Source organism: Mustela lutreola, chromosome 12, assembly GCF_030435805.1.
Source record: "Mustela lutreola isolate mMusLut2 chromosome 12, mMusLut2.pri, whole genome shotgun sequence".
NCBI lineage: Eukaryota > Metazoa > Chordata > Mammalia > Carnivora > Mustelidae > Mustela > Mustela lutreola.
Window position 1 is genome coordinate 84,927,267 of NC_081301.1, and position 25,586 is coordinate 84,952,852.

The window sequence follows — 25,586 nt, forward strand, 5'->3', positions numbered from 1 at the left end:
TCATTTTAGGTCAGTGAAGTAGACTGCTAATAACTTGGTATTAATAATGTCTTCATATGGGTACTGCATCTTGGTGGGAGCGCAGAGAATTGTGCTTTGGGGATGTCAAGAGGTGTGATGGGCAGCCTAGTGCCTTCTGCAACCCAGAGGTGTAATTGGTTCAGAGAAAATGCATCTTTGAGGCTAATATTACCTGTCTTTCTTCAATTCCCTATATAAATATGTTTGGAGATATTACATTGATGATTGGAAGCTGTCAGGATACCATGCCCAATAATGTGGTTAAAGAATATTAGGCCATCTCTCTCAAATACGGAGAAGCTGTTCCGATGAACCTGTTCAATAATAACTTTGAAAGCAATATATTCATAAGCATGTATTTATCTCCAGCCAAGTAATTAAAATGCCAATCTTCTCTACAATTTCAGAAATCTCAGCCTCCTTAAAAAGCCCTCCAGAGCCTCGCCATCATTATTCAGGTAGGAAGCATGTGCGCCTTGACGCGTCAGCTGAGCTAAAAGTCTGCGATTCTGCAGTTGTAAACAGAAATATTGATGAATCGCCAAGTATTGACATGATTCCCGACTTGAAAGGCTGTGCGTTCACTCTCGTGAGAAGAGCATTCAGACTTCTTACCTTGCCATTTATTTGGGAAAACAAGTTGTTAGGATTTAAGAGATTGTGGGATTAAAAAAAAAAAATGTATGGGCAAGTGCCAAATGGTGAAGAAAAGTGACCTCGGCGTCTAAACATTCCTTACAAGCCCAAAGCCAGACATCTCCGTATTTTAGATTGGGGCCGGAAACGAGTTCTTTAAAGGAGGATTTTATACCCTCACTGGCCCTCAGCAAACACAGCCTCTGAATGAAGGCCAGCCCCTGCGAGTAGGTCCCACAAAGACACCTGACAAGGGTGTTATTTAACAAGATGTCAAGGGCCTTGACTCTCGTAAGCAACATCGCTTCACGGCGCTTCGGCTGGCTTCCTTTCAGAGTGGGAATAATTGTACTTGCCCTTCCTGAGGAACAGTCTGCCAAAGGGCTAGCTGGGAGCGAAGAGGGAAACACTTTGAAATGCAGAGCCATAGAACAACCAACTGGACTTGTGCCATTGGTTGGTCTTTTGCTTGCCGTTGCTCTCAGCACTGGAGGAGATGAGACACGGGCAAGGTCTTCGATACAGTCTAAAGCTCAGCCCCAGCATACAAGGTCGGTGGTGTGACACATACCATTAGTATCATGTCAAGGTCACATGCTCAGGGCCCAGTAAGAGCCTCCCTTATCCTGAATTTTCCCCCGTGCAGGATTCCGGACTACATTCCGTGCCCTTCGAACTGCGTCTTTGAGCTCAGCTCGTAATCCAATATTTTGACTCTGGCTGTCAACTTTAGAAAGTCTGCTGAAGAATACTGTGGCTCATATTGACTCTGATCTGTTAGGGTACAGCTCTCAACAGGAAAATGCAGATCACTTGCTTCTAATTAAAATTGGCCTTCAGTTCTCTCTGGAAAAGAAGGTGAACTGTGCAAAGTCAACAGTAGATGTCCCCACAGTCCACTGTGTGCTCTGTGTGCTCTGGAAAAGGAAAACCAGAGAAAGGAAGATCACAGAACCCTCTTTAAAAGAAAGTTCCACATACGTATGGATGAGTCTGTGATTTGGTATTCAGGAGAGGGGAGGTAATAGCCCCACTCAGACCACGTTATGTAATCTCATATCATTTCGAAGACTGGGGGATGGCCTTCCTGTGTTAAGGCTCAGTTTATTTTAAAAGCTGGATTATGGAAAATATTTTTGAGGAAGGCAAAAATAAGGGGTCTTTGCAATGAAATATTGTAGCCTTATACGAATAGGCTGGTGTGGGGAGGCTTTCTGTAAGTTCAGTCCACTGGTGCATACTTAAAATAGCAAATCTGTTTTTGTTTGCAGCCATTGAAAGGAACAATTTAATGAGGCTTTCTCAGACTATACCATTTACACCAATCCAACTATTTGGTGAGTGTGCCATTTCTACCTTCTTGAGGCTGTGCCAGGGCAGAGGCATAGCGGCCGAGGAAATCACAGGAGAAACCCTTTTGCATCGTCTTCATTGAAAATTCTGTTTTGCCGGTGGTTGCCGTTTAGTGCAATTAATTTTCTAAAATGGGAATTCTTGTTAACTGTCCAGCCAGCATCCGAGGTCAGAATCAGATACTGTGCGGACGGGACCTTTAATGGGCAGCATTTGGGGAAAAAAAAAAAAAAAAAGCAATAATGTTGCACCGGGCATTCACTGATTTAAGGCTGGAAGTAAGTAGGAAAGAAAAGAACCAACCAACCGTGTGTAATGAACACAGAACAAAGCGATAAATGTCAATACAGTAAAAACTAACAGGCATCTAAAGAGAAATGCTTTGTATATTGTTTTTGGTTTGTTTTGTTTCGTATAAACTAATTGCACTTAGCTCAGATAGTAAATGTCATTTTTAAAGGCTGGATGAAGAACAAGCTCGCCTTAAGCCAAGGCTACCAGAGTCTCTCTGTCCAGCCAACTGACAATGTAACAAGGGTCCCCACTCTGTCCTAGATCTTAATTCTCTTCACATGGGGACAAATCAGGTGGCTCCTGATCGCGGACGCAAATGCCTTTCCCTTCCCAGTGGCTCCACGGCTGGTTTTGCAACTCAGAAGCCGTGCTGTAAATCCTCCAAATATTTAGAACTCTAAAGAGACCTTCAGTGGCGTTTATCTGGGCACCAAGAATAAATATTTGAAAATGTGTTACTAAGGATTACCTAGATGTGTTCTGTTCAACTCAGTGCAAGAGTGAGCAAATAGATTCTTTTCTTGGTGAACCAGTATAGTGTTACGCAAAAAAGAAAAAGATAGAAAAAAAGTAAAAAGAAAGAAAAGCATTTGAAACCAGAGGTGTAAGGAGAAAATCAAACCCAGGCTGGACGGAAGCTGTGTATAGAACGTTACTTCTGCTATGAAGCATTAAACACTGTAGTAGGTGGCGTCTAGGCTTGCATTGTTCCCTGTTCAACAGCCTAAAAGTGGAAACTGTCCAGCAGCTCGAGAGTATTTTATGTGTAAAATCTTTTAAATGGGATTGAGTTTGTATCTGAAGTTCTAGTTCACGTTAGCCACATTGACATATTTAATCTTTACAACAACCCAGTGAGCTGAGTGTTATTTTCACTTTCATTTCACTGATCAGGAAAGTAGGGCCTGAAGTAAGTTATCCAAGGGCACCAAGGAAGGAGGGAGAGAAAGTAGGGAGAGGCGGCAAGGTATGACCTGGGTGCTAACTCCGATTGTGTTAAAACACAAATCCTCAGTGGGCGTGTTAATGTCACCCGCAAGGAGGCAGGAATAGCTTTTTCTGTATAAAGTGCGTATATTTGTGTGTACTTGCTTGTAGATATATACAATGTATTTTCGGTATTAAAATGTCATAGAAGGAGGAATTAGGAGGGGCACCTGGGTGGCTCAGTGGGTTAAGCGTCTGCCTTCAGCTCAGGTCGTGATCTCAGGGTCCTGGGATGGAGCCCCACATTGGGCTCTCTGCTCAGCGGGGAGCCTGCTTCCCCCCCTCCTCCCCACTCATGTTCTCTCTTGCTATCTCTATCTCTCTCAAATAAATAAATAAATGGAATCTTAAAAAAAAAAAGGGGGGGGAGAGGGGGAATCGAGGGAAAAAAAAAAGCCTAATAAGGCTTCTAAAAGGTTTGATAGTGAAAACATGGGGTTAAACTATCTCTTTGGAAGTATTTGTCTTTAAAAAGGAATCAGAGCCCTACTTGTTTGTTTTTGTCTAGTTGTAGTTTACAATAAGAACAGCCTAATTCTTATGTATTATGTATTAGTGGAAATTATGTATTAGTGGGAATGTATTATGTATTAGTGGAAAATCTATTAGTGGAAATTAGTGGAAATGTATTATGAAAATAGTGGAAATTATGTATTAGTGGAAATTAGTGGACTAGGCTTTCTTTCTTTTTCTTAAATTTTTCATTTTTTTAAATGTCTTTTAAAAAAATCTTTTACATAAATATTTATATTTATATAAATGTATCATTTGAGGCTTGTCCTCTCCTGCCCTCTCCCCCTACTGGAAAATAACGTGGCCAAAGTCCACGCCTTTATCCTGTACTCCGTTGTGCCTAGGTGAACTCCCGCTCTCTTCCGAACATTTGGGAAACTGAACTGATTCTGAATTGTTATTTAGGACACTGTAACATGTCAAAGACGTGAGATGTCCTTGAACTTCTCACCTGTACTGCTTTTTGCAGCAGGAGAAGAAGTGACTGTCTACAGGCTGGAGGAGAGTTCCCCTCTGGCCTTGGACAGGAGCATGTCTTCTTGGTCCCAGCGCGGGAGAGCGGCCATGATCCAGGTGCTGTCCCGAGAGGAGATGGATGGCGGGCTCCGGAAAGCCATGAGAGTCATCAGCACCTGGTCTGAGGATGACGTTCTCAAACCAGGGCACGTTTTCATTGTGAAGTCCTTTCTTCCCGAGGTTGTGAAGTCATGGCACAAAATCTTCCGCGAGAGTACGGTGCTTCACCTTTGCCTCAGGGTAAGTTTGAGACCCGGTGCCCACCCAGAGGGATCGGTCAGAGAAAGCCTTTCTGGCTGCATCCTGATTAGAGGCCATTTCCTTCAACCCAGAGGACAGCCTGTTCTGTTCTGGATGTGGTGGTGTTCCCCCATCTCTGTTGTGTAGAGCTTTTGTTTTTGGAATGGAGTGTGGTGGAAGCTGAATAAGGCTAAAACTCACACCGGGGAGGACTCTGGTGCTTCTGTGATCATTGATTGGCACGCATATGATAACGGATCAATGTTCCCTACTTTGTAGGAAATTCAGCAACAAAGAGCTGCTCAAAAACTGATCTATACCTTCAACCAAGTGAAACCTCAAACCATTCCCTACACGCCAAGGTGAGTACAGGGAGGATGGGCACCCTGGCCCTTCATTTTGAGTACAAATTTCTCTCCATTTTTTCTCAGGCCTGTTAGTCATGAGAAATGCCAAAGCCATGAGGAAATTCCCCATATGATCTTATTTTGGGGTTTTTCCTTCTATAGTTCTGGGGACTGATAACCAGAGAGTTAGATGTCCCAGGAAATCTTGGCTTAAACACTGAACTCATGTGCGTGGGAAAGAGAAGCTCAGGCAGAAGCCATGACGGGCAGAGCCTAGATGTAGCTACTAATGTCCGGGAATATTCTAGAAGAAAAACATTTCTATTGGAAGCCCAGTTTTCTTCTCCTGTTTTCTTAGAGAATTAAGGAACTTTCTGAGAATGAACTCCTGTTACTTTTGCTTGGATGTCTCAAGACTCTTACATTCATTAGTAAGATAGATCATAATAGATCAAGGTAGATCCTAATAGATCAAGATAGATCAAGATAGATCATAATTTGGTGCTGGGGATTATGGCAAAGTTTTATTGCTTCAAGTAAGAAGTAACTTCAAGTTACGAGGAACTTTATAGAGCACAGCAAGAAAAGTTGAGTCCGGTACTCTTATAAAAGAGTTGGAAGGTTTCTTCAAAGATAAGGGAGGTGGATAAGTGTGGGGAAGACTGCCAGTCCCTGCCATAGAAAGGTGGGGCACGTGCATTGAGGCTTCATCGGGCCAGACTTTAGCTATTCCCCCGGGCTGCTGACTGTAATGTAAGTCTCACCTTTGCTGCCCTGTGGGGACTCAGTGGCCTCCTTTTCCTCCCTCATAGGTTCCTGGAAGTTTTCTTAATCTACTGCCATTCAGCCAACCAATGGTTGACCATTGAGAAGTACATGACAGGAGAGTTCCGGAAGTACAACAATAACAACGGTGATGAAATTTCCCCCAGCAACACCTTGGAGGAGCTGATGTTGGCTTTTTCCCACTGGACCTATGAGTATACGCGGGGAGAGCTGCTGGTTTTAGATTTGCAAGGTAATCGATCGTGCAAGCGTGATTGATACAAGAAGTATGAGGCACGGGTTCGGGAAACATTGACCAGGGATGGTTTGTCCATGTCCTTGTCACCTACAAGTGACCCTGCCTCTTTCTTTGCCCAAAGCCATAGTTAAGGTCTTTCAGTAGAGATATTCCCCAATAGTGTGTGCTTTTTAATTTTTTTTTCTTAATTTGAAAACTGAAAGATGGTATCTGTTTTCTGAATTTATTATTCTCGAAACTGTCCAATATGCGAGGAACCACACGGGTGTCGCAAGATATCTTGCAAGAACAGGGATGGGTAGTGTGTGGAGTTGCTCTACCTAGTTTTGAAGGGAGGCGAGGTCACTTGTTTCAGAGACATTGTGCAGTGGTGGTCGCAAGCACCTCTTATGTTGTTTCCCACTTAGCTCAAGAGGAAAACACAGGCATAATTAGCTGCCTAAAATTTAAATATGTCTTCAACTTTGATCTAAATGGGGAGTGATTTTTTAAAAAAATTTGCTTGAGAGAGAGAAAGTGTGTGGCAGGAAGGGGCAGAGGGAGAGGGAGAGAGAAGTTCCAAGCGAACTCTGCTCTGAGCACAGAGCTCCGTGTGGGGTTTGATCTCAAGACTCAGTTCAGGACCTGAGCCAAAAACCAAGAGTCAGTTACACAACCAACCACACCACCCAGGTGCCCCTAAGAGGGGAATTATTTTTGTACCAAAGTTTTTAGTTTTATGGCTTTACCTTGAACTTCTGTTCATAATAACAGTAGGCATGCATTTATATACCTAGGAAAGTGTAAATTCAGGGCATTTTTCATGATTTTGAGCTCAGGGCTTTGGGAGTTCATAATTTGGCTTGCTCTCTTTGCTGTGTACCTTGATATGACAGTTCATATCAAGTACAGACTCAGCCCGAGAGAGGTGACACAGTACACTCATATTTAATGGAAACCTTTGATCAGTGCATCTCCCCACTTTCAACACCTCACATGTCACTTATAATCCTGCAGCACAAAACAGAGTATCTCTAGCAGGCTTTCCTTGCAGACACAGAGTGAAATAAGGATTTAGGTCTAAGTTTAGTCCTTGGGCTCACTGACTGGGGCTTTGGTTTTAAATAAGGGATTTAGTCCAGAAACGTTCACTGGAGCTATCTCATTTAATCCCAGAAGCAGCACTTCAAGGTAGATACGATGGGGACTGTCAGCCCAGAAAGTTTAAATAACTTGCCCAAGGCTGCACAGCTACTAAAGAGGGAGCCAGGATGCAAACTGACCATTCCGTATTCTTTTCTTCTCACTGTACTGTCTTTTTTTCTCTATGAGTTTCCTAGGACATAGCCGTGTTTGGTTCCTATAAACAGATGGGGCATATTGCTTGTCCTCTCTGACTTTCCCACCTCTCCAGTCCTGGGATTCTGTTCCGAAAGCCAGGCTTGGAGGCTGGGCACAGCTGACATACATAATCCTGAGGCGTTGTGAACAATGTCCAGTAAATTCTGATGGAAATTTATGCCATATGTTCCAGGATGTGTACAGACTTTTTAAACTACACATAAGTCTCTGTCTTTTCAGATCTGCACTGTTCTCAGAGTGGAGTTATATTTCTAACCCTCAAACACAATATTTAGGGAAGCCATATAAACAAAGTTAAAACAGTCAACATGATTCAGCTTTCCAACCAGCAAGTGTGTGATCTATGTAACTCAGCATACGCGTGCCCACGGCGCTGCTTTTGTAGCTCATGTTGGGGAGAGGCTGATTGTTTTCATCTGTATTCGAACGCCTGTGCTTTGAGTTTTGGGTGGAGTTGTTTAAAAAGCAAAAACAGAAACAAACAAACAGAAAAAACAACCGAAGAAAAACTTTAAGGAATTAATGATGGCTCTTTAGTGTGTTTTCTATTCCACTTGAATAGGTTTTTGTTTAATGATGTTTATGTTTGGGGATTTTTATGTCTCTAAGTAATCCAAAGTGACATTAAACAGAACAAATGCTGCGTTGATAGTCTTGGGGGGGTGAGGAGGGAAATGGAGTTAACTTTATTCTTTTCCTGGGCAATTATGCGAATTGCAGAAATAGGCCACTCCAAAAACTATGTCAAAACACTGACCTTCAAAGAGGAGGACTGTGGGCCTCATAGAACGAGCATGAAGCAATTGAAATACTTACTGGAGAGTTTTGGCCAATTGGTGAAGCCTGAATTTATGGAAGAAGATGAATCCTATAATAGTAACTATGAGCAGTTACACGACTACAGCTAGTAGCTAACGCTTACCAAGCACTTATTTTCTATCAGGCCCTTGGGTAAAGACTTAATGCATTATGATATTTAAGCCAAACCAAGTTGGAAGGGAAAAATGAGGAGAATATATGTATTTTTTTTTAATTTTTATTTTTTTTAATTTATTTGACAGAGATCACAAGTAGGCAGAGAGGCAGGCAGAGAGAGAGGGGGGAGCAGGCTCCCCACCGAGCAGAGTGCCTGATGTGGGTTCAATCTCAGGACCCTGAGATCATGACCTGAGCTGAAGGCAGAGGCTTAGCCCACTGAGCCACCCAGGTGCCCCGGGAATATATGTATTCTTAAAATGCCATCATGGTTTTGGGTTCGGTCTTGGATTTAACTGATGTGTCTTTCTGTCATTGGAGAGATGATCTCTGTTGTTCAGGTGGTATGGAGTGGAGACTGAGAGGCCTGGGAGCAGCAGTCTGGAGGAAGAGGCCTGGAGTTGCAGTGCTGGGGTCTGACTCCTGGCTCCAGCGTGAAGTAGCTGTGTGATGGGGGCAATCACTTTGAGCCCTCCTACCCTCATTTGTAATCGGGGAAATGCTATTATGCACTTAACTCATTGTTAATCCCTCCTATTAAGGAGCTAGAATGAGGCAAGTTCTTGGCCCATAGTAAGACCTCCGTAATGCTAGTTATTGTCATTAGTATTCTCCACGTGGCTCTTTAAAACAGAAGTGATTCTTTATCAGCTTGCTGTGGCTCCCAGTTGGCTTAGGGGGAAAAGAAGAATGAGAAACACTCTGGCAGTTTATCCTGGCAGTTTTTCTTTTTCTTCTGCTTTCTACTCTCTTCCCAGGGAGTGCCAATCATTAACCCAGGAACTGCCTGCCACACTGGGCCTGGGAGCTGAACTCGAAGGAAAGGCTTGACCAGTTTCTGCTCACTTGTAATTTATGCTGTAGTTTCTCACTTGCTTTCCATTTAGAAATCCTACATGTGAGGGCCTGCATCGTCAGCATTACATGTGAAATCCAACATTTGATTCTCAGCAATGGCAGTGAAAAACAATTACACTTCAAATTACAGTTGTCTGGAGAAGTCTCTCTCTCTCTTTCTCTGTCTTTTTTAAGAGGGGTTGGGTGGGGAGGCTGGGGGAGGAATCGAGGGAGAGGAGAGAGAGAGAGAATCCCAAGCAGACTCCATGCCTAGAGCAGAGCCCTTTTGGGGCTCCATCTCACAACCCTGAGATCATGACCTGAGCCAAAATCAAGAGTTGAACACTTAACCGACTGAGCCACCAAGCTACCCCTAGATCACTCCTTTTTTTAAAGCTCATTTTAGGGTTCCTGGGTGGCTCAGTTGGTTGAGCAACTGCCTTCGGCTCAGGTCATGATCCCGGACTTCCAGGATCAAGTCCTGCATCGGGCTCCCAGCTCCTTGGGGAGTCTGCTTCTCCCTCTGACCTTCTCCTCTCTCATGCTCTCTCTCACTCATTCTCTCTCAAATAAATAAATAAAATCTTAAAAAGAAAAGTTCATTTTATTTTTCAGAGAACTTTGGAGATAGCAGATTTTTTTATTCAACAAAGCATTTCCAGAATAAGTCAGCATTCCCATCAGCACTACCATCATGAATTCTGCCGCTACAAAGAAAGTAACTTATTTCCACAGATTTAGAGGCTCACAGATGTGTCCCGGGGTGGTTGGGATTGCAATGTGTGTATCGGAGTTCCTCATGAGGGCATGCAGCATGCACCTGCATGTGGGCATTTACCTTGTTAATGTCAGTAAACAGGTGTGATTGGGATTTTTGGATGTTGAAATGCCTAGTTTTCTTCCATATCTTCTCACTCTCTAGAACGTTCCTTCTGCCATTGGAGGGCCCCAAAATATGCATTTAGTAGTAAGGCTTTGAACCGTCAGATTGGGTTTAGGGATATAAAGATTTGTGGAGACTCCACCGTCATTCTTTTAGAGGGAGTTATTCATTAGGGAAATGGGATAATCAGAACATGATTTTACCAGTGGTAAGAAAGTAGAATTTTATTTCAAAAGAGGTCTTGATAGAGTAAAGATAATAAAGGTAGCAGTTAACATTTTTTAGCTTGCTCTGGGACACTTTGCTAAGCATCTTGCATACAATAGTTCAGTAAGCATATAAGAGAAGGCCCATTATTATTCACACTTTCAGATGAGAACAGCGAGACTCCGAACAGAGAAGGTATCCAGGTCACAGAACTAAAAAGGTGACAGAGCCATGGGACCCAGACCCTTTGACCCCTGCCTGTCTAACAGGCAACAAGATTTAAAGTCAACGGGAGCTGATGTGATTTTGATCAGAGTTGTTCTCCCCTGTAAATTTCCTTTTCCCCTGTTGGTATGACCACTTTAGGTACTGAGCATTTCCAGCTTAAATTTAGTTTCCTTAGTCATCAGCCTTGTCATTGCTGGGAAGTCCAGGCTTAAAGTTAGATCTGAGCATAAGCATGAACAGGTTTTTAGCTTCTGTAGTCTCTCTGCTGACGGTCCTCGGACTATCTTTGTGTCTGTTTTTCTGTGTATTTACTCCATCATTAGAAAAGTGGAGTCAGTGGACCCTGTTCCTTCTTGTATCTGTAATGAGAAAAATATAAAGAGCCTAGTCACTTCCTATGACTTTTTCTTTAAAAAGAATAAAGCCCGGGTGCCTGGGTGGCTCAGTGGGTTAAGCCTCTGCCTTCAGCTCAGGTCATGATCCCAGGGTCCTGGGATCGAGTCCCGCATGGGGCTCTCTGCTCAGCAGGGAGTCTGCTTCCTCCTCTCTCTCTCTCTGCCTGCCTCTCTGCCTACTTGTGATCTCTGTCAAATAAATAAATAAAATCTTTAAGAAAAGAAAAAAGAATAAAGCCCGAGCCAATCACATTTTACACACCTCCCCGTGCGCCTGAGTTTCAGCCTGGCTCTTCCTTTCCCTGTGCAGAATCCGTGTAAGGAGATGGTAAGCCAGAGGCTCTTAAAGAGAATGCGAGGGTCTGTGAACTTTGATGAGAAAACAAATTACACCACTATTTTCACTAACCCACAACTGAAATTCATCATTTCCTTCGATTATAGGGGAGACCACAAACCACAGTGGCATTAGCGGTATCCATGACTGTTTGCAGTAGCAATTACCAATATTAACAAAGCACATTACAGTGTTGGCAGATACTGCAAAACGCTGTTTGTATGACGTGGCGTTATGGTAGTTATAGACTTGCACTAGATTCTGTTAATGTGTTAATGGAGATGCACATGTATTGCAGCACAACTTAAATATTTTGATGACTGTATTTCAGTATCATTGGTTTCCTTTGTCATCCTATGTATTTAAATTTCACATTTTTTAAACATTAACCCAGACTGGCAAAGAGGGTCCTGACACGAAAATGGTTGAATACCCTTATAATAACCAGATTATTTTTCTAAGGAAGTCAGTTTCTTGGGAGAAAGGTCTATAAACTATAAGGATTACATTTTCTTATGAAAGGTTCAGCATATGGTAAAACATACTGAGCATGGCAAAAAAAAAAAATCTTTTTAAAATAGCGGTTAGAAAACATGAATATTTTTTACCGAATAGAAATACATAATAAATCTCTACATTTCATTTGATTTTCTTAAAAAAATGTTTTATTTATTTACTTATTTGAGAGAGAGGGAGCATAAGGGAGGGGCAGAAGGAGAGGGAGAGGGAGAAGCAGACTTTCTGCTGAGCAGGGAGCCGGATGCAGGGTTCGATCCAGGACCTGGGATTATGACCTGAGCCCAAGGCAGACACTTAACCAACTGAGCCACCCAGGCACCTGTTTCATATGATTTTTAAATAGTTTTCCCGCAAGGTTGCTCTCTTCCAAGCGAAAAGAACCAGTGCAGTCTTGAGGCCAGTCTCCAAAGGGGCTGGAGTGTGCCCAAATGGTGCAGTTCCTCCCCATCGGCTTGCCCCAATAAGTTATATCCGGCAGAGAACTGCTCCTCCCCACTTGCATTTTATAACAGCTTCACTCTAGGTGTCGACTGCTGTTTCGATCCATGTCGGTGCTGAGTTCCACTCCTGCTGTCCTTGTACGCTTTCGTGTCCTTTTTTTTTTTTTTTTTTTAACAACTAAATTGTATGAAAGAGAAACGCTGGTTCAGGAAAGTGCACACAGCAGGAGTATACCCCCCAAAGAATTTTCACAAGTGAACCCGTGTGCAGCCAGCGTCCGCATCCAGAGGCGGGGGGCGTCCATATGCTCCTGTTGGTAAAGGCTGTGTATATACAGCATCTGGTGGGCGTCTCTGATGGAGGAGAGGGTGTACCCGCAGAATCTCGCAGCCCCTTGTGCCTTGCTGGGCGCTGGTGGACTCCACCTCCAGACCCCACGTCCTCACGGGGAGGGACGCAAGGTTCGGCTCAGCCCGCATCCTGTTCTCATCACTGGTGAACTGTGCAGCCTCTGACACACTGCTGAATCTTCTCGAACGTCAACATATTCGTTGGCAAATCGAGGATACGAGGGTGCTAATACTTTTCCTTTATAGTCGCAGAGAATTACAGAGACTATAATTAGAATGTCTAGTGTAGACAAATGGTAAATGAATGACGGATGCCGCTATCAGGAACTGTGAACACACCACCGAAATGTTCGTTTGCGGCCTCCTAGTTTATTACAGCTTGGGGGTGGGTGCTGCGGGAGACAGTGGATTAGCTAAAATGTTCGGGCACACCTGCGTCATTGTTATGGTCCATTGAATTCATATAATGTCGCATTTATTACAGGGTGAATGTAAGTTTAAAGAAAGAAATTAAGATCTGGATATTAGTTTCTTGAATTTCTGAGGAGATGAAATCCCCATTTGCTAAATGCATTTTATTTTTTCTTTGGAGGTGTTGGAGAGAATTTGACTGATCCATCTGTTATAAAACCTGAAGACAAACAGTAAGTTGATTAATGAGGTTATCATTTAGAAAATTGCTTTTAACACATTGTATCTTTTTTTGAAAAAATAATTTTTAAGCATTTATATTTCTTGCCTAGATCATAGAAAATTTTGAGATGGCTTATATGTACAGAGAAGCTGGATATCTCTATTAGATATCTATATATCTATATCCAATACAATGAGATTTAAAAAAAAAAATCACAGATTAGGAAATGGGGGAAAAAGAACATCTGGAAATAAAATAAGATGAAATTCGGAGTTAATACCCGTAAGTGGAAAGTATAAAGACCGATGTAGTAACTCGGGTTTTGTTGCAGATTTAATGCTGAGTTTTCTGGTGGCCCAAGCCAGTGAAAAATATGGGTGGGCTCAGCTTCTGTGGGCTTTGACGAGAAAACGATGTCATAGGAGAAGCCCTGCTCCCCTTGCTGGTCTCACAGTGGAGTCACTCCGTCTTCTCACGGCAGGGTGTTCTGTCACAACGGAAGGCATCATGTGTGCTGGTCAGTAACAGCCGACCTACAAGAGGCCAAAGCAGCAGGGCTTTCAGAGGAAGCATCAGAGAGCCTGACTTAATTCAGGGGTGCTCTTTAAACTATACAGAAGAATGAGTCGTCTCTCTGTCCTTTGAATTCTCATGGGCATTTGATCCCATACGGAGGCACCGGAGGGCCTGAGGTTGTGCTCTTCTGTTCAAGGTGGAGGACAAAGTATGGTGAGGCTGATGAAGGACTGATAAATGGCAGATGACGGTGGTTCTTAAACAGGAGCTTCCTCTACCATCACAGAGCTTGCTAAAACACAGATTGTGTGTTCTTGATTCAGTGGGTCTAGGGTGAGGTCAGATGAGGCCACAAGCTCCCAGATGATTCTGACGCTGCTGGCCTGGAGACCACACTTTGAGAACCACTAGCATATGGTATTTTTTATTCTCAGTTGTACTACGTGTCTGTATTTGGCCCCTGTAGGAAAAAAATGTATAAAAGAAATTACATATGTGGGCAATGTTCATACGATAAGTTCTGAAATTTTTACTTCTCTCCCACAGTCCTCATATTGTAAACATTCATGCTTTAATGCTCTTCTTTTCCCCAATGGTTTGCACGAAATATCTTCTCATCTATATAGGCATCTTTGCAGAGAGGTCCGTCTAAATGTGTATTAGCTTATCTCTTTGGACTAGGTGAGTTAGAGGAGATGAAGAGGATCCCTGTGCCCGTATGCGTCCAACTTCTATGATATTTGAGCATTGAGTTCACGCTGTAACCCTTAGGGTACAGGGAAAGGTTTTATTATTATTTTTATTTTAGCACAGCTAAAGTGTTTTTAGCTAAGGATATTATTTCTTCAATAGCCCTGTGCACCCAAAGGTTTTGTGGTAGGAAACTTGTACTATAAGTACTTGTTTCTTCCTTCATTAATTTTGCAGTGAAGAATGTTTTGCATATAGAACGAACCCGGTTTATGTCTAATCTATCATCTGTTACATTTTGATCTCCCCATGTGTCATTTAATATGACCTGAATATTTCCACCTTTTAGGATTCTAAGAAGATTGCGTTTATCCCACTTTCATTGCGTTCTGTAGGCCAGTGGGTCTCAATTTCCATTAAGGTCACCTAGGAAACTGAAAAAAGAAAAAGGAAAGAAAAAAAGCTTCTGAGAATGAGTATCAAATCAATATTTTGAGGAGGGGGCCCTGATGTTTGTATTTTTTGAGAAGTCCCCCCTCGAGATTCTGCTGGGCAACCGAAGATGGGAACCTCTTGTCTTAGGACCAGCTTCATTGTTTATGACTTGAAGATAGGAACTCTGTGGAGATTGATAGGACGGCATCACTGGAGGCTGTCTGGTTTTGTGGGGCGCCCTCCTTTGGGGGGGCCGTTGGTTTTCCTGGTGAAGGTAAACTTCTCACAGTGGTGGCAGGTGGCGTCTACTCGGTTCACTGAGACACACATTTTTGAGAGCCGTGTGTGGTGAACTCTTTGCTGCCCAAAGCAGGGGCCACGGACCAGTCCTGGCACAGTATCTGGGGAACTGTCGGCCATGCAGACTCTCCAGCCCCTTGCTAGACCCACTGAATCAGCTGTGACAAGATGAGCAGGTGATCTGGTGTAAACCACAGATGCTGGAGAAGTGCCAGTTCAAGCAGGCGCTCTCATGTGCTTGCTTTACCCCTCCCAGCAACACTGGCAGTAGGCCTCTCCCGAGGATACCGAATCTGGGTGGAGATGGGTGACTTGTCTGCGAGGACCAGGGGTCCACGAAAGAGAAGAATCCTCGACCAGAGAAGAGTTCTTGCAGTACAGATTCGGGTATTACCTGTAGTGCCTGTTGTCCCCATCCTTCCCCACACTTGTGCACGTGAAGACACGGTCATCTGCCCCCCGCCCCTCCCCGCCCAACCCTGTCTGGCCGCTGGGTCACCTCCTTGGGTCACTGAGCCTCGGAGGAGGTGGCTTCAGTGACCGGCCGTCTGGGGTTGTTTTCCATTTACTGCCTTGCTGGATGGGGTCCTGTGACAAATACAAAATGACAGTAACAGAGATGACATGTTCTTTAGGAAATCTGTGTGTACTTGGCCCTGCCTGGCGTTCCTGCGCTCCCAGAACCGAGCTACCACTTGCTTTCTCCTGTGCGGTAGAAGATCCAGAAAACAGCTTGTTGTTGTTGCTGTTCTTTTTCACTTTGCTGAGACGGCAAGTCCGTCGGCATGCTGTAGGACTGTAGACGCAGCAGAGCCAGACGAAGGTTTCCGTGACCCCCTCTCCCTCTCCCCTGCATGGGGAATGGTCACAGCCCTCGCACAGACACGAGAGAAACGTGGATTCTTTTGTGTTCACCTTCACAGAGCTCCCAGAGGACAGTTACTTAGCTTACGGCTTTTATCTGTGGATCAGGGTTACATCTCTACGTTGGGGGTTTTCCTGCTTTACGGGGAGGGAGCAAGTGGCAGGTAGAAGCAGGACCGAAGTAATCCAACGGGGTCGCGCTAGAGAAGAGCAAAGGAATGCTCGCGTTGGAATGACTGAAACAGCACCTTCATTTTTCACTCTGCCGGCATCAGGAGAGCTCTAGTACAAAGTAGCCAGTGGTTCTACTTTTTTTTTTTTTTTTTTTTGGGAGGGGGGGCACATTCGGTTTCATCTTATTGAAGTCATTCCTTAGCAGATGCCTGGAAGAGGCCGGTAGTCAACAAGAGGCGGCTTATGCAGCCGGTAGATCCCAGCAGAGCCGCACTTTGTAAGGGCGATTGAGTGACCAGGAAAGTTAATCCTGGGTGTCCGTTCACGTTGTCCTCCCAAGAGATTTCCCCCAGCTCCTCGCCTCGGAGCGGCGAGGCGATCCGAGAGCAGACTGACATCAGCCCCTGTCCCGAGCTTGGCACATCTTCAGAGCAGCTACTGTTGTTCTGCCAAAAGGAAGTGGAAATTGAGATAAATGTTTCAATACTCAGATGGGGGGGGAAAAAAAAGTCCATTTTTTATACCACGTCCCTTTTGAAAAGCCACATCCCTTAGAAACGAAGTTTATGGTTTCCTTTTGTGCGAGTTTGCTTCTCTTTTTTCCCAAGACGTGGTATTTAAGAGTGGTAATTGAGTTCAGATTTTAGAATGTGCCGTTTCCACTCCGCATGTCATTAAAATAAAATATTAGCTCTCGTAAAGTTTCTTTGGAAGCGTTTCTGGTGTGCTGTGCTCCACGGCGTGTGGGGTGTCGGCTGGGGAGATGGTTGTGCGGGATCTAATGGCGGGTGAACATCGGTCCTCAAATCCACTGGGGAATCGATCATGTTATGGAATATTCAAGATAGGCTGGTTCTGTCTATAATTTTGTCACTCACACTTAGCATATGTAGTTTACTTCTACGAAGTCACTGTCTCCTAGTGGTCTTGTCTTTGCACAAAGAAAGAGCCCAGCTAGAGCAGTTTGTGGGATAAAAACCAACTGTCGAAAGAGCTGTGAGTCCCGGAAGTAGGGTTGCAGCAGGAATTTATTTTTGAGGACATCAGTTACTCTCCGAAAAGCATCTGGGTTCGAAACAATGTATATGAGCCTTTCCAGAAGGTGTGTTCCAACAGCAAGTTTATTTTACGTCTCACCTCACCTTTTGGGGCCGGGAGTAGAAAGAACATTTGGTGATGAATGTCATTCTCTCACCCCATATGCGTTGAAAAGGGTCTCACTGTATTTTGTTTTACTGTGGTACATAGAAAATTCACTCTTCTATCAGATTAGCGTTGAAATGAGTTTCACAGCAGGTCTTGGAGTTGGGTACAAAGATTGAAGTGCATTTGAATTTTAAATTTGCAAACCTAACATTGTTGCTTCTCCAAAGTGCTCTGTTCTTTGTTGGCTCCTTCGAATTTACTGGGTTACTATGGGATACTGTTCGGTATCTCAGAGAATCCCGGTTGAGCTCCTTTTGCTTCGCTGTGATCTCATTGATATTCTGATATTTCCTCTAGATCAAGAGGAATGGTGTTTGGACCAGCCAATTTAGGGGAAGATGCAATTAGAAACTTCATTGCAAAACATCGTTGCAACTCCTGCTGCCGGAAGCTCAAACTCCCGGGTATGGCCCCAGACAATTCCATTTCTCTCTGAGTAAATCTCTCCTAGAACAACATCCACTGTAACCTGGGATCGAGTCGAAAATCTCAATCACATTTTTATCTCATTCATAGTCGAGGCCTGACTTTCCGACTGCAAATTTCTCAAGTCCCCGAAGGGATTAAAAGGACGGGGATTTACTTCAGGTTCTGCCAAAATGTGATAAAACAACATTGGGCCCAGTACTTGTCACAGTCTCTCCAAGGGGAAAGGTTTACTGACTTAATTGGGGTAAAACTGAACTGAGGCAGGTTCCCCCTTGCGCCGCCCCCACACTTCCCACTCTGAGTCCTGTGTGGTGTCCCCAGGATTTCAATTCTTAGTTACTCATTGGACACTGGGGACCGGGGAGTAGCTAAGGAGACAACAGCTGTCAATTAAAGTAGTGCTTTTCACTACAAACGCCTGCCACGTTCAACATTTTTGCAGTGTGTATTTTTAAAAAATCTGATTTGACAATATGGCACACTTTCTCCGAAACTGATATAGTCACCACAGACAAATATTCTTAGCATAAAAGCAAGCAGCTGGAGGTCTGTGTCCCCCAAACTGGCAGTCCCAGCTCTGTGGAATTCTTTTCTTTGATTCCAGAAGGGATGCTTCATGTCTTCCTGCTTGTTCGCTGTTTTTCTTCGGTCGTACCAAACTTGTCCTCAGACTGGAGTCTCACGTGCTTTAAGCCCGTAGCCCTTCCTGCCTTAGGCTAAAGGATCCTGCCCCCGGGTGGGAAATCAGTAAAAGATCAGCATCCACTGTAACTCGGGATGCAGTAGGTGCAAATGTACGACAGAGAAGGGCAATTTCTAATCTCGTTGGAGGTCGAGGTAGGCGGTTGAGAAGCTCTTGTGGGCATGGCAAAGCCAAAGATGGGGATGGGGGCAGGCTTGTCGCTTCAGTGGGAATGAGTCTGTCAGCCAGCGGGGTGGCAGTGGGGCTGTGGCTGGGGGTGGGGAGGTGAGACAGGAGCAGAAGGCGGGGGCTGTCACTCTGGTCAGGTAGCAGCTCAGAGCTCGGTCTCACAGATACGCAGTAGATGAGGGCACAGAGGTCAGTCCACAGCACACTGACAATGCTGCCCAGTGGTGTCCCGTCCGGAAGACACAGGGACTGTTTCTCCTCAGCCCGGAGAAGAGAGGACGGGAGGCATAACTCAGCGCTTGCCTCCTGGAGCCCAAGTTAGCTCTTCTCCATGATGAAGGCCGAGATCCTTTTTTTTTTTTTCCCACCCATTTTGGTGGGTTTTGACTAACTCAATAATCCTTCCATTTATAGCTTTAATTTTTGTTTTCTCTCAACACTTCAGTTAACACGTTTAAGTGGAAATAAGGAATATCCTCATTTATTCAGATATTTATTAATATGAATATTAAAAAAAGCGTAGTTAGGAAAAACAGAACTGCAGGTGATTTTTCTTTGCTCTTGATTATGTTTTCTCAGTCTCACACTTTTTTTTTTTTTTTTTTTTTTCAAGGAAAGCTAGTTTAGAATAGTGTATAAGGGCGTGGAATCCAGAGCCAGATAGGTTGAGCTCATATCCCAGTAATGCTTTTTACTAGCTATGTGACCCTGAGCCTTGATTTTTCTCATCCACGAACTGAGTATAATAGCACCTAGCTCATGAAATTGCCGTGAGGACCGAATTCATCTGTGGATATGTTCGATAAGTGTTGGTTATTAGTAAATGATAGTATGTATTAGTTTGATGTCTGGATAATCCCCTTTTAGCACTAAAAAATAATATAAGGAATACATATTTAAGGTTAACAGACTTAATCAATATGGCACTACATGCTACATAAGCATAAAAGAGCCCGACCTCCTCCATAAGCTTCTCCCCAGGGGTTATACCCCATCAGTATTTTCGTTTGATAATTTTCTTTCGCAAATGGAAGGAGGCGGCTTCAGGGAGCGTAGAATCCGATAACTGGATGCAACCTTCCTCGGCGCTTCGGGACCCGAGGATCGACTTTGCTGCAGAACACTGACCCCTGAAATCTCTCGTATCTACCTTTTTGGCGGAACTCCCTGCCCTGTGCCTCATCCGGCCATGAAAACGCCCTGTTTCCAGGTTGGCCTTGCTTAACTCCAGCCAGAGTGTGCTTTCTACGGCACTGCACGTGGAATTGGGTGATCAGACCTCCCCCTCTCGGTGCCCCCCCCACCGCCCGGCCCCCGCAACAGCACTGGGGAGCTAGAGTGACTCGCGGACTCTGGGGCAGGGGGTTTGGACGCGGCGGAGGGTTCGCGTTTCCCGTATCTGCAACCTTAGGCAGCAGGGTCCGTTCTGAGCACTTGGCCAGACCTAACGTTCAGTCTGTCTGTGCGAACACTGCCTTCTGGAGGCTCCCCTGTAACCGTCTGCCTTGTTTTCCTTGCAGATTTAAAAAGAAATGACTATTCCCCTGGAAGGATAAATTCCACTTTTGGACTGGATGTCAAAATAGAACCAGCGGAGGGGCCTCCAGCACGGGAAAGGGGGCGTCATTCTCCAGAAGACCTCACCCGCCTGTAAAAAGGGAAGGAGAGGAGATACCAGCTCTGTGAACTCTGCTAACAGAGACTGAGTGGAGCACCGTCGGCGGCACCAGAGTGTGCGTGGGACAGACAGCTTTACCCCGAGGGCCTCCCTGAGACATGCCCTCGGAGCCTGGTAGCTCGCTCTGCCTAAGGACCTCACAGGGGTTTGACACACGGATTCTCCCTGACACTGACCTGTGTGCACTGTGTGCACCTGACACTGATCTGGGTGCTTGGTGTGCTCGTCCCCCTGTCCTGTGGCTGGGTAGGAAGACCCTCAGACGAGCCAGCTGGGAACACTGCTCCCTCATACCTCATTGCCTTGGGTGGTTTCTCAGAGCCCTTGGAGCAGGGTGGTGGGCCCTGTAGAACCGGGAAGATGAATTTAAGTTATTTCCTCACTGTGTGCACGGACTCAAGCCCCCACTGCTGTTCATTACCTCACCCCCATATTGTTTATGGACGTACGTGTATAGACATTCGCCTTCCGACTCTCTCCTTCCTCCTTCCCAGGGGCACAAGGCTTTGAATAGCAGCATCAGGGGAAACAGTGGGCTGGGGTGTCTTTGCTCAGATTGGAGCACCCTCCCGCATGGGCTCAGCAGTGAGAAAGTTAGCATCCTGGTGAAATCCAAATGGAGTTGCGGTTTTGTCAGCCATCACATGATGCCTGGACATTTCGGGTTTCTCCGAAAGAAAGGAAAAGGGAAATCTAAAACAAATGCTCCTGCTTCCTTTTTGTGTTTTTTGTTTTGTTTTTCCTTAAAGGGGAACCGGGGATATGTAGAACTAGGAATTGCCATGAAATATTTTCCCTTTCCTTAAGCTCAGGGTTACTATCAACTAGAGTTGACTAAGCCAACCTCTAAAACAGGACTCCCGTTTTCAAAGTTGTGCATATAATACAACAGGCCAAGTTACTCTTTCAGGTTCTCTGGGGAAAGATGGAGTTCCTGACTGAAAATGTGCTTGAAGGTGTTTTCTTCATTCTACGGCAGAGTGCCGGTGGCTTGAAGGCGGAATGCCCCAGTAAGATTTGAAGTATGGCCTGAGAACATGTAATCAGGTTCCGAGGCCCAAAGGAGGGCTCCCAGGTCACCTCACCACCCAGAACCTTTGGGGGATCAGCCATCTCTCTTTGGCACTGGTCAAAGTCACCCCACCTCAGAATAAGCATGAACTTTTCACACAAGGAGGGAATGGAAGGCTTGAAAAATGTCAACCCCTCTTTATCTAGAGCTCTTCCGTGAGCTGGTTTGATATATTCACCGACATAACTGCATTTCTAGATGATTCTTTGGGGGAAGTGTGGCCCAGGCATGTAGGGCTGGAGAGCCACAGATTTCATTTGCCCAGGGTTGTGTCTGGTTCTTGTGTGCATTGCAAAGGACACATTTCTACCCCTTGTACTTTGGTCTTGGGGGGTGGCAGTGGACAGGAAATTTGGGTGATTTCTTGATTGGCAGTGGGGATAACATGTTAATATGTTTTTCAGGGCTTAACAGCTTTATCCTGTTCTGCAAATCAATAAGGGATCTCTTGGTACTTCAGTGCTGTGTTGAACTGTGGAAAAGAGGCAGTTTTACTGTCCAAGAGCCAAACTAAAGGCGTTAATTGAGGGGGCAAATATTTGTTACTTGGCATGGAACTTGAGAACAAATGCGTTTTGATTTCAAATGTCTGTGTTGTGCTTTTCTTTCTTTCTCTCTCTCTCTCTCTTCCTTCCTTCCTTCCTTCCTTCCTTCCTTCCTTTCTTCCTTTCTCTTGTTTTCTTTTCCTTCTTTTCTTTCAGAAAAATCACCAGAATATTATGTTAAAAAGATGAAGTGCTGGGCAAAGTTCCCTATGGGATTGCTTGTGTGCAAATGCCGATGTGACGGTCATGACTTTTGAGTGATTCATGACCACAGATGGGTGGGTATTCATTCATTCATTTAGTCAGTTTTAGTCAACAGATTTTTAACAAAGTGCCTTCTCTGTACTGTGTGAGTGATGAGGACGCAATGAACAAAGCATTTCCTTGCCCTTAAAACACGTTTCTGTCTGGTGTTTCTGTTCCCCCCAGCCCTTTGGTACCAACTGTAGATTTGTGGTTAATATTAAAAAAAACTGTCTTCTGGGAGAACATTGGATCCAGTGATATGTCCCATGCTTCATCTGCTAGTGGGTCTGACTGGGAAAAGAGAATTAGGGTAAGTAAGAAGACCCAGCTAAGGATGGTTTTAGGAACCAATGAGGAAGAATGAACTGTAGAGTCCTTGCATGAGCACAAAACCCATCTCCCAGATGCGATGGGACTTGGGAGATTGGAGAAGCAGCCGGGTTCACAGGAGACCCCGCAGGAGGGCATCCTGTCTACATGTAGTCCTCTCAGAGAGGCTGTGTGTTCCTGCACGACTTCTGCCTCTGGACACTGGAAAGCCTCTGACAGTTCTAGGGAATGAGCTCAGATATGGTCTTGGGTCTTTCTCACCCCATTCCTATTTTCTGTGGCTTTGCAAACCAAGTTCTCGGTGATAAAGTCTTCCCAAACAACCATTTACTGAATGTTTAAAAAATAATTTTATTTTCTTGGTAGTGGTTATTTGTTAACTATTTTGGATGGGACCACCGAGGTTCTAGAAGTCATGACACAGCTGCCCCTGACATAGTGAGTTGTCTTTCTCCACTAGTCACCAGCATCTGGCACAAGACACGGCACACCATAAGCTTCCAATGTTATTTGTTGGAAGAAATAATAAAACCTTCAAATGGTAATGGATTTCATTCACTAGGTAATAAATCAGATTTGCATATTTAATCTAGAAGGGAATGATTACCAATTCCTTAAGACCCCACACAATTCTTTTGATCTCTCTCTGTTTTAATTTTCCAGGAAATAGCTTTTAACAACCTACACCTTGTCTATTGAATTCTCAACCAGTTCTTGCCCTTATCATTGTTGTGATACCAGAATACGGTCCTTCTTACTGGCGACTGTTGAAATGAGATGATAACTTCCCAGAAACTGCCTAGAAATAATCATCACTTTATTACCCTTTGAAAAGAAGATTGATAGAAAAGTCATTTGAAAGATGGTTCATTACCATGCCCTAGTCTGATTTCTTTACTCACATCTCTCCAAAGCACGAGAAAGGGAGGATTATTCTCTGAGGTCGGAATTTGAAGGCTGTGTGTTTGCCTCTTTGAAGTCTTGGTATTTAATTTTCTGTAGTCATTTCTTGGGCAATTTTCTAAGAAACTAGTTGAAGCTAATTTATCATAAGTTAAAGTCAAATGACAGAAAATATTTTTTTTTCCCCTTAACAGTCTTTTATTCCACAGAGGTTAGCTTCTGAAGGAAAATGAGACTTAAAATAGCATTTCAAATCTCGAGGCACATGGGTGGGTCCGTAGAATGGAAAGCGTTCTGGAAACCACACTCTTTGTTTTGTCTTGTCTTGTTTCACAGTTATTATTTCCTGACTTTTCTTTGTGTACCATGATGTACAGATAAAATATATTTTTGTAAAGTGGCCTCCTAAAAATATTAAGTTGTTTAATGTTTCCAAGAGAGATTTTTTTTTTTAAAGATTTTATTTATTTATTTGACAGAGAGAAATCACAAGTAGGCAGAGAGGCAGGCAGAGAGAGAGAGAGAGGAGGAAGCAGGCTCCCTGCAGAGCAGAGAGCCCGATGCGGGACTCGATCCCAGGACCCTGAGATCATGACCTGAGCCGAAGGCAGCGGCTTAACCACTGAGCCACCCAGGCACCCCCAAGAGAGATTTTTAGTCCTCAAGACCAGCAGACCTGGGTCTGTATCATTGGCAGATTTTGGTATAACTTTATATAATTTGTTTAACCTTTCTCTTAACCCCTAACTCTGAAATGGAGATGAGATGCTTACCTTTTCAAACAAAGGTGAGCAATAGAAGAGCGTTTATAAAGCCCTTAGAGAATCTCACTTACCAGGCTTCTTGTGAGTATGAGATTCAGTTCGATAAATTATAAGGGATTTTCATTTTTGATATTATGTGATCATTATTTAATGTTTACCGAGGATGATCCGTGGACCTGTTTCAGTGTAAACACAAAAGCGGGTTCTGCTATTTCTCCATTTCCTGAGGGAAAAAGCTCATTGCTCCCTTTTTGTTTGGAAGCTTAATTAAATAGCTCAAAACCAGGAAGTTCACCATTTCAAAGTGTCTCCTATTTATTTTGCTTTTCGTTGTATTTAGGTTATGCAGTGAATTTCTTTTGCCATCTTCTGCCCAGAGAAAGCCTTCTGGAACAGTAAAGCCCAAATCTAACACCATGAATGGTGACATTTTTGGGAATACACAGAGAGCAGGTTTAGAGTCTTGATGTTTGCAAAGCTGGATGTTTTACAAAAATTTTAATTAATGGTTGACTTAAGTTTTGTCATAAGAAAATTCCAGCCTTTAGCTCGCCAGCATCTTTTAGCAACTACAATTGACCATGGAAGAACTGGTTTGAAGTGCATGGGTCCACTTATACGCAGATTTTATATAGTGTAGCACTATAAATGTATTTTCCTTGTGATTTTCATATTTTCTCTGGCTTAGTTTACTGTAAAAATAGAGTTTATAATATATATAACATTGAAAATAGGTGTTAATTGATCATTTGTTATTAATAAGTCTTCTGATCAAGAGTAGGCTATTAGTAATTAAGTTTTGAGGGAGTCATTTCCAACTGTAACGGGGGGGGGGGTTGTGCCCCTGATCTCTGCCTCGGTCAAGGGTCAACTGTAACCTCCTATAGAATTCTGCCCTTTCGCAATGATTTTTTTCATTGTGAACCTTTAGAAATCCCATTTGCTATGTTAGTATCACCAAGTCCTCACAAGTATTATAGTAGAGACCCTTTGGCTAATGACTGTCCAAATGCCTTTCCTTGGAGATATTTGGGGGAATCATTATCGATATCATGTGGTTGCATTTTGGCTTCCCATGAATCTTTTTCTCTGTTTCCCTATGGGTCACTAACTAAGAGGTTACAGAGCCTCAGGATGCCTTGGTAAGCAGAAGAAACTCTTGGTCTGGGTTACAGGCTGAAATGTGCCTCCCTACCCCTCCCCTCAAATTCATGTGTGGAAATTCTAACCCCCAGTACCTCAGAATGTGACTTTATTTGGAAATAAGTTCTTTAAAGAGGTAATTAGCTTAAGTGGGGGTCATTAAGGTGGGCCCTGATGCAGTATTGTTGATGTTCTTATAAGAAGAGAAGATTAGGACACAGCACACTCGGGAAAGATCATGTGAAGACACAGAGAGAAGGTGGCCACCTGCAAACCAAGGAGAGACACCTCAGAGGAAACAATGTGCCGACGCCTTCATCTTGGACTTCCGGCCTCCAGAAC

At 44.0% G+C, this 25,586-nt stretch overlaps 1 protein-coding gene across 3 annotated transcripts in view; it reads left to right on the forward strand.

Annotated features, from left to right (window-relative positions):
* TRPM6 (transient receptor potential cation channel subfamily M member 6) overlaps nucleotides 1-22,354 on the forward strand; it is a 166,239-nt gene extending 143,885 nt beyond the window's left edge. For 2 of the 3 annotated variants that reach the window (XM_059142330.1, XM_059142327.1), the window contains exons 32-39: nucleotides 429-479; nucleotides 1,929-1,994; nucleotides 4,274-4,560; nucleotides 4,840-4,922; nucleotides 5,720-5,925; nucleotides 13,037-13,088; nucleotides 17,561-17,667; nucleotides 20,084-22,354. In XM_059142330.1, the coding sequence (XP_058998313.1) occupies nucleotides 429-479; nucleotides 1,929-1,994; nucleotides 4,274-4,560; nucleotides 4,840-4,922; nucleotides 5,720-5,925; nucleotides 13,037-13,088; nucleotides 17,561-17,667; nucleotides 20,084-20,217 (986 nt within the window). In that variant the 3' untranslated portion in view covers nucleotides 20,218-22,354. The remainder of the gene's footprint in view (nucleotides 1-428; nucleotides 480-1,928; nucleotides 1,995-4,273; nucleotides 4,561-4,839; nucleotides 4,923-5,719; nucleotides 5,926-13,036; nucleotides 13,089-17,560; nucleotides 17,668-20,083) is intronic. The other variant, XM_059142328.1, reaches the window with a different exon arrangement.
* Nucleotides 22,355-25,586: the final 3,232 nt, after the last annotated feature.